The sequence below is a fragment of the Capra hircus genome, chromosome 6 (genome assembly GCF_001704415.2).
Source record: "Capra hircus breed San Clemente chromosome 6, ASM170441v1, whole genome shotgun sequence".
Classification (NCBI taxonomy): domain Eukaryota; kingdom Metazoa; phylum Chordata; class Mammalia; order Artiodactyla; family Bovidae; genus Capra; species Capra hircus.
Window position 1 is genome coordinate 115,937,847 of NC_030813.1, and position 7,968 is coordinate 115,945,814.

General features: G+C 62.5%; 1 protein-coding gene across 5 annotated transcripts in view; it reads left to right on the plus strand.

Moving 5' to 3' along the window:
* WHSC1 (Wolf-Hirschhorn syndrome candidate 1) overlaps nucleotides 1-7,858 on the plus strand; it is a 76,883-nt gene extending 69,025 nt beyond the window's left edge. For 4 of the 5 annotated variants that reach the window (XM_018049816.1, XM_018049814.1, XM_018049813.1 and 1 more), the window contains 6 exons: nucleotides 51-320; nucleotides 1,349-1,465; nucleotides 3,313-3,454; nucleotides 3,648-3,754; nucleotides 4,272-4,476; nucleotides 4,918-7,858. In XM_018049816.1, the coding sequence (XP_017905305.1) occupies nucleotides 51-320; nucleotides 1,349-1,465; nucleotides 3,313-3,454; nucleotides 3,648-3,754; nucleotides 4,272-4,476; nucleotides 4,918-5,189 (1,113 nt within the window). In that variant the 3' untranslated portion in view covers nucleotides 5,190-7,858. Of the gene's footprint in view, nucleotides 1-50; nucleotides 321-1,348; nucleotides 1,466-3,312; nucleotides 3,455-3,647; nucleotides 3,755-4,271; nucleotides 4,477-4,917 lie in introns of those variants that run through there. The other variant, XR_001918223.1, reaches the window with a different exon arrangement.

The following is a 7,968-nucleotide window of genomic DNA, read 5'->3' on the forward strand; positions in this document are numbered from 1 at the left end:
GCAGCCCGGAGGCGGGGTCGCGGGAGGCTGAGCTCGGCTCTCGCCCGCAGGTGAACAAGCCCTACGGGAAGGTGCAGGTCCACACGGCGGACATCTCCGAGATCCCGAAGTGCAACTGCAAGCCCACCGACGAGAACCCGTGCGGCTCGGAGTCGCAGTGTCTGAACCGCATGCTCATGTTCGAGTGCCACCCGCAAGTGTGCCCCGCGGGCGAGTCCTGCCAGAACCAGTGCTTCACCAAGCGCCAGTACCCCGAGACCAAGATCGTCAGGACGGACGGCAAGGGCTGGGGCCTCGTGGCCAAGAGGGACATCAGGAAGGTGCGCGCGTGCGCCTGTGCGTGTGGGGGGTGTGTGCACACGTGGGCGTGTGCCTGTGCTTGTGGTGCTAGTGCGTGTGTGCGTGCATGCCTATGGATGTGAACGTGTGCGTGCATGTACACGTGTCAATGCGCGCGTGTGAATGTGTGCAGGTGCACGCATGCGTTCATGTGTGCATGTTAATGTGTGCGTGTGTGTGTGCATGCCTATGGATGTTAATGCATGTGTCCATTCATCTGAATGTGCGCACATCTGTGTTAATGTGTGCAGGTGCACACATGTGTTTGCGTGTACATGTGTTAATGTGTGTGTGCGTGGGTGCGCACATGCATGAATGTTGGTGTGTGCGTGTGCGAGTGTGTGCATGTGTGTGTGAGTCCAGGGCTTGCTCACCTCTTCCTCCTAGACTTTGCTAGCTCATGTTGCTTCTGCACTTGTTGAGAACAGGATTTCAAACATGGTTTCTGAATTGTTACGATTGAAGATTATAAAACATTGAATGGAAGATGTCTACGCAGTAAAACTCTAAACTTCCATGCGTCAGGCCTTCTGTCGGAACTCTGACGGCAGCCGTTGGGAAGTGAAAGGTTTACTGAGATGGGGGCCGGAGTGTTGCTGAGCAGTGCTGTGGGGTCGCTCTCCTGAGGCCGTCCCAGGACAGGGCAGGCAGGGCCAGGCTGCCGGGCAGACACGGGCCGCACGGTCCGCGTTCAGGCTGCCTGTCGCGGCTGACCCCAGCAGTGTCGAGAGGGACCGCCCTGACCGCCGGTTTAGGGGCTCTTGCGGGAGAGCTTGATGGTCTCCACCCTGCTCTCTGCTGGGGAGCGCGACTGTTGCAGGGCCGGCCACAGGGCGCTGGGGGGGCGGGGGCTGGCCTGGCGCTCCTTCCAGGGTGCTGGGAGAAGCGCCTCACCGGCAGCCTTTAGAGCGTGTGTGGTCACCTGCCTGACTGACGGGCAGGGACGTGGGGCTCCGGGCTGTGCCCGGCAGGAGCTTCTGCTCACCCCGCCGCACCCTCCGGCCTCCAGGGGGAGTTTGTGAACGAGTACGTGGGCGAGCTGATCGACGAGGAGGAGTGCATGGCGAGGATCAAGCGTGCGCACGAGAACGACATCACGCACTTCTACATGCTCACCATAGACAAGGTACCGCGCGTGGCCCCAGGCCCGTCTGCACAGGAGCGTGCTGTCCGGGGCATCGGGCCGCACGCCACGTGGCGCTGTCGTGCCGTGAGCGTTTCACACGCCTGCGGCCACTGCCTGGAGACCGGGACGGGCGCCAAGCGGCCCGCGCGGGGCTTCTGGGAGGCCCATGCTCCCTGATGCGCACAGGGACACCAACAGTCCTCCCAGGGTTAGAGAGGAGGGCTTGGGAGGCCACCCTCAGGGACACGGGGAGACTCCCGGGGTATCTGTTCCTTGTCTGAAGCACACGTCTGTCAACAGTTGGGCACGTGTGTCCTCTGCAGGGACCAGTGTTCTCAACGGTGCTGAGCTGGACTGTCACGGGTCGGGTGGAGGAGAACAGGGTCGTCAGGACACAGCGCCCTGCTGACCAGCCCTCTCAGGGGCTCTAGGGGGAACAGACACCCCAGGAGGTGGCCGATTCCCACACCCCCTTGCCATCCCCCCTTCCTTTGGGCTGCGGTCATGAAGGAGGTCATTTCCTTAGGGATGAAAACCCTAGGCCCGTGCCTTCTGTGCTCCGGTCTGAATCTGAGCTGCTTGTGTCTTGGAAGGAAGGCCAGTTGGATCACTTAGCACACAGATCAGTCCCTGAAACGATCATTCACTGAGGGCAGCTGGCTGAAACAAAGAGAAAGCCCATGAAATGATTCTGCTTCATCTTTTTCCTGCAAGAATCAAAGAAAAAGCCCTGCCTCCCTAAATGTGTACCAGCGCAGTCGAGCAAGATCTTTGTGAGAAGACCCCCATACAGGCTTCACTCTGAGAACTTGAGATAGAGAAGACCAGATCTGAAAGAAAGTTCTAGACGTGTTACGAAATGGCTAGAACCATGAAATGAGATTTAGAGACAGAAGAAACTGAGGAGTGAGTCAGGCAGATTCGACAAAACGGTTAAAACTGGGAGTTAGCATAAATTCACTGAAATTGACCCATTGGGTGGGTTAGGAAAAATTAGATGGTGACAGAGGAAATTTCTGCCTCTGAAGAAGCTCCCGAGAAACTGCCTAGACGCAGCAGACGTGCCGAGACCGGGCGGGAGAGGCAGGGAGATGGGAGAGGGGTGCTCAGCAGGCGCGACAGGAGAGGCAGGAGGCCTGGGGGAGAGGCCGTGTGGACAGTTCTCTGGGATCTGTGCGGCACGGATCGCTTCGTAGGTGAAGCTGACCAAGCTTTTGAGCAGGGTAAATAATAATAAATCTATGCCTTTATACGTTTAAAAAAAAGTAAAACAAAACTGTAAATGGCAGACGTGGAGGCTTGAAAAGCAAGCAAGAGGGCCTTCCCTGGTGACCCCGCGCCTGGGGGCTGGTGCTGGCGCTGCCGCAGGCCTGGGATCCGTCCCTGGCCTCGGAACTGAGACCCCACAAGTCGGGCAGTGAGGGCCCTTCCCCAGGACAGCGGAGAAGAGAAGGGCGGTTCTCGGAGCAGCGGCGGGACGGCCGGCCTCCCCCCGAGTGCAGTCCCGTGTCCTCCTGGCTCGTGTGCCCCGCTGCTGGTCTGGCTGGACCTGCAGGCTTGTCTGACTCTTCAGCGGGTCTGTCTCGCCCCCATGGGCGCGTGCCTCTAGGTGGTGGGGTGACCCCCGACCTCTCCCTCTCTGCCGCCCGCTCACCAGTGCTTGGTCTCTCCTCGTGGCGCTGACCTGCCCTCCGTGAGCCAGAGAAACAGGACTGGTTTGGGGGTGTCCCATCCGAGCAGCCGTGGGAGACCACGGTTTCCAGTTCGACACCGCCGTCCGTGCAGGCGGAGCCTCGGGTGAGCGCTGGCCGCGCCACGGGCCGTGACGCCCAAGTCGTGCCTTGCAGGACCGCATCATCGACGCCGGCCCCAAGGGGAATTACTCCCGGTTCATGAACCACAGCTGCCAGCCCAACTGTGAGACCCTCAAGTGGACGGTGAACGGGGACACGCGCGTGGGCCTGTTCGCCGTGTGTGACATCCCCGCAGGTATGCAGCCTGAGCTGCACTCCAGGCCCCCGGCCCAGGGGCGGGGCCGGAGGGCGGGGGGGGGCAGCTGGGTCTCGCTGGGAGCACCCCCTTCACTGAGGGGGCTGGGGGGCTCCGGGGGCTGCCCACGTGGCCATGCGGCTCTCAGCGGGAGGACGGGAGGCCGCGGCCCCAGCGCTGTGTCCCCTCACAGGGACAGAGCTGACCTTCAACTACAACCTCGACTGTCTGGGCAACGAGAAGACGGTGTGTCGCTGCGGAGCCTCCAACTGCAGCGGCTTCCTCGGCGACAGGCCGAAGGCAAGTGGTGGCGGGAACGCGGTCTGCAGGGCACGGGCAAGGCTGCTGCGGAGCGGCACGGGGGCTCACGGTCTGGGGCCATGAGCCGAGGCCGGGCGTGGTCAGGGTGGGGCTGCGGCTGGGCCTGGCGCCCGTGTCCATGTCTGCAGCGCCCTGTGTCTGTGGACCCACCTCCTCGGGCCTGCGTCCCAGCCGTGTGATGCCTGCAACAGCCCTGCTCCCTGCGGTGCCAGCAAGGGCCGGGGCGGGGGCAGCGGTGCCCTCCCGAGGACATGGGTCGCCTCAGGCGTCGGGCCTGGAGCTGCAGCGTGCGTGCCGGCCCTGCCTTGCCCAGCTTGGCTGTGTTCTCGCATCCTGAGTGAGGTCCTTCAGGGCCTGGACATGCTCCGTGGGGAGCAGCCCGTCTGCTGCGAGGTCCCCAGGCAGACGGACCGCCACGCCCGCGCCCCTGTGGCCCCGGCAGCCCCGCCCGGACCCCCAGCCCCCTGCGGTGACTCTGCTGATGTCCCCGTTGCAGACGTCAGCACCCCTGTCCTCGGAGGAGAAGGGCAAGAAGACCAAGAAAAAGGCCAGGAGGCGCCGCACGAAAGGCGAAGGGAAGAAGCCATCCGAGGATGAGTGCTTCCGCTGCGGGGACGGCGGCCAGTTGGTGCTGTGCGACCGCAAGTCCTGCACCAAGGCCTACCACCTGCCCTGCCTGGGCCTGGGCAAGCGGCCCTTCGGTGGGTCGGGGGTGGGTGCTCCAGGTCTTTGCGGGGGCGGGGGGGCGGGGGTGGGCGGTGCCCGCTGCTGTCAGGAGGGAGCCCCAAGGCCCTGGCCCCAGACCGGAGGGAGGCAGACAACGCGAGCCTGGACAGAAAGCTGGGGGCAGGCGGACAGGCCGGCGGACAGACGGAAGTTCTCCAGACTGGACAGAGTGCCTTCACAGGGGCACGTCTGAGGCGGGGCCCCCAGAAGCTCAGTCCAGCCACAGCCAGTCCTGGGAGCAGCCGGGCCGGCCAGTGGCCTGGGCACGGACACGGGCCCGCTTGCCCACCAGGCCTCTGAGCGGCAGCTTTAGCTCTCCTCACGTTTCGCGAGCCGTGTGCACAGTCGGGCCGTCTCGCCGGCGTGCGCGCTGAGCCCCGCCCTGAGCCCTCGCGTGCCGCCCGCTCTCGTTGCAGGGAAGTGGGAGTGCCCTTGGCACCACTGCGACGTGTGCGGCAGGCCCTCCGCTGCCTTCTGCCATTTCTGCCCCAACTCTTTCTGCAAGGAGCACCAGGACGCGGCGGCCTTCAGCTCCACCCAGGACGGGCGGCCGTGCTGCAGCGAGCACGACTTCCGGGCAGAGCCGCCTCGGAGCGCCAAGACCGAGGAGCCGTGCTCAGGGCCCGGCAAGGCGCGGGGGCGGCGGCGGCGGCGGCGGTGTTGGCGCAGGGTCATGGAGGGCAAATAGCGCCTGGCTGGGGCTGGGTCCGACCAGGGGTGGCTGCGGGCGGGCGGAGGACCGGGCCTGGCAGCGTCAGAGGACCCCGCCCCCGGCCCCTGGCCCCGGCATAGACGCACAGGCCTCCCCAGGGGGGAGCGTCCCGCCACTGAGCCATCTCAGCAGCGCCCGCTGCGCCCGCACTGACCGTCCGAACCACGTGGGCGCCCCGCGAGGCGCCAGCGTCCCAGGACAGACAGCCTCACTACACAGCGTCACAGCTACACTCGAACCTCAGCCCATCCCTGCCCCGCTGTTCTAGGCCGAACTTAGGACTGAAGATTATTGGCACATGAAATGCATTTCTCTCGCCCGGGTAGTGTTTCCCTGAGGGTCTCTCATCCCCAGGCTTCACGACGTTGCCCGCCTCCCGCCCGCCAGCGTCACTCAGGAGAGGAGCCCAGGGTGGGGCCCGGCAAGGACCGGGACCCAGGATGCCTTGGGAACGTGGTTTTGACTATTGCGCTTATGAAACAGCTGTATGGTTTTTTTTTTTTTTTGTACTAATGTGAAGTTTTTCCTCAAAGTGCTTCTTTTCCATCCTAGTGAGAAGCCAGTAGTATAGCGTGTGACCCCTGGAGTGGCTCCGGCTGTGGACCTGACCCCATGGCAGGCCTGTGGCACAGGCCTGTGAGCGGTTCTCTGGGCCCTCGTGCGGAAGCGTTTGTGGATGATTTTGATTGGTTTTTCTTTACCAGTTTCTGGCTTTTACTCTCAATATATTTTTGCTAAACTTGTTTCACAAACTACCACCGACTGCAATGCTTGTTTACTGATGCGTCCCGAGTTCCCGCAGCTGCAGGACGGAGCGGCGGGTGTGGGCCCTGCTGGGGAGCCTGGGCTGCCCGGTACCCCCACTGGGCCTGGAGCTTGAGGGGAACCTGTGTCCAGACAGCTCTTTCGGGCTGAGGAGAGGCTGCCTGGGCGGGGGCAGTGGGAGCCGGGCTGGGTGGACAGGCTTGGTGGGGGCGCTCAAGCCGGGCTGCTGGGTGTGGGCACCTGGCCTTGCGACAGCCAGCCGATACCCCGGGGCACCGCGTGGACCTGGGCCCGGGCACGATGCCAGCAGGAGCCCCCTTGCCTGCCCGTCTCCGCGCGAGGGGAGCAGCCACTCAGCAGCTGCTGTTCTCTGACCCTTTCGCTGAAACCACCCAGACGACGAACATCCTGCGGCTTACACACCTGCCCCAGAAAACCACGCCTGAGGCCCCGTTCGTCTCGCCATGCCGCTGCACAATTGCAGGGTGTGTGGTCCAGTGCTGAGCCGTCGGGGTTGGTGGGGGGCCTCTGTGGCCCTGACCCCTGGGAAGCATCTGTTCTGGGTCAGAGGCTCCCGCGGCCTCCCGAGCACAGACTGGGGCGGGGGGCTGCTGACCCTTTTCTGGCGACTCTGGGACAAGTGACCAGGTGGGACCAAAGGCAAAGGCAGCTGTGTCCTCAGTGGCCCCGCCGTCTCTTGAGGGACCAGAGGCGTTTCCGTGCAGAGCTCGCTCGCTCTCAGACTCCGTCAGGAGAGTGCTGGGTGGACATTGGTCGCCTCCTGAGGCCCTGAGCTTGGGGGGCCGGGCGCAGCCCTGCCCTGCAGAGCCAGGCCTGGGGAGCAGCCCCCATCCTCTCCTGCCAGGGACGGCCCTCTGCCCTCCAGAGCACCGCTGCTGCTTCTGCAGTTGCTTTCCCACGTTGGGCGCAGGTTACCTTATTTTTATATTTGACAGTAGTCAAGTTTTGTGATCTTTGAGTCACTCTGATATTTCCAAATTCTTTTATGATCTTTCTGAAGGAAATACTGGAAAACTTACTTTAGATGTGGTTGCCTTCTTTCCAAAAATTATCATAAACTAATGAGCAAATAACACTAAGTTCTGAGAGTCTCTAAGAAGCCAGCTCACAGCTCTGAGTAGAACCTGGGCCTGGAGGAGCAGCGGAGAAGGGCCCTACCCGACGGGCCCCCAGCCTGCCTCCGTCACGGCCTCTGCCCCCAGTCGGAGGGACGCTGGACGTGGGGAATTCGGTCTCTGAACCTCAGCCTCAGTCCTCGGTCGCTAACGTGAGGCCAAAACAAAAGGAAAGCTGCCCGAGGGCCTTGGGACTCAGCACGGGGGTGGACAGGCTCCCTGGGTGCCGACGGCCTCCTGGCCCCCATCTCGTCCTCCCAGGGGAGGTGAGGTCGCCCCACCGCCATCCCCAGGACCCCCCGACCAGCAAACGGCCACGTGTGTGCAGCCCCTTCTCCAGCCACTTCATGTTTGGGAGTCAGACAAGACCGTTCTTATCACTCAGTACAGAGACTGTCAGGTGCCCAGTTCTTGACCCTACGAGACGTGTAGCCGACGAGGACACGCTCACGTGCGACGCTGTCTGCGGGCGGCATGGTGCCCACCGCCCCGCCGAGACGACTCCAGCAGCACCCGGGTGTCGGTGTCAGTCACCCGGAAGGGGGCCAGGCTCCAGCTCTGGGGCACCCGGTGCTACTGCCAGTTCTGACGTTTAAGAACTTGAACTTCACTTCTGGGGGATATACCGAAATGTAGATTTGCTGTTTGGGGGGAAATAGCGTTTTAAGGTCAGAAATTGTGTCTGGAAGATTGTATGAGTATTTTTGTATTAAAAAAAATTTAAAGGCTTTTTTCTTAAACTTATTTTATGTGGGATTGTGTGTTTTTTTTTTTTTTTTCCGAATTTTCCCAATTTTTTTGGGCGGGGGGGGGGGAGCGGGGGCTTGCTGCACACGTGGTCCTAGTTTCCTCCA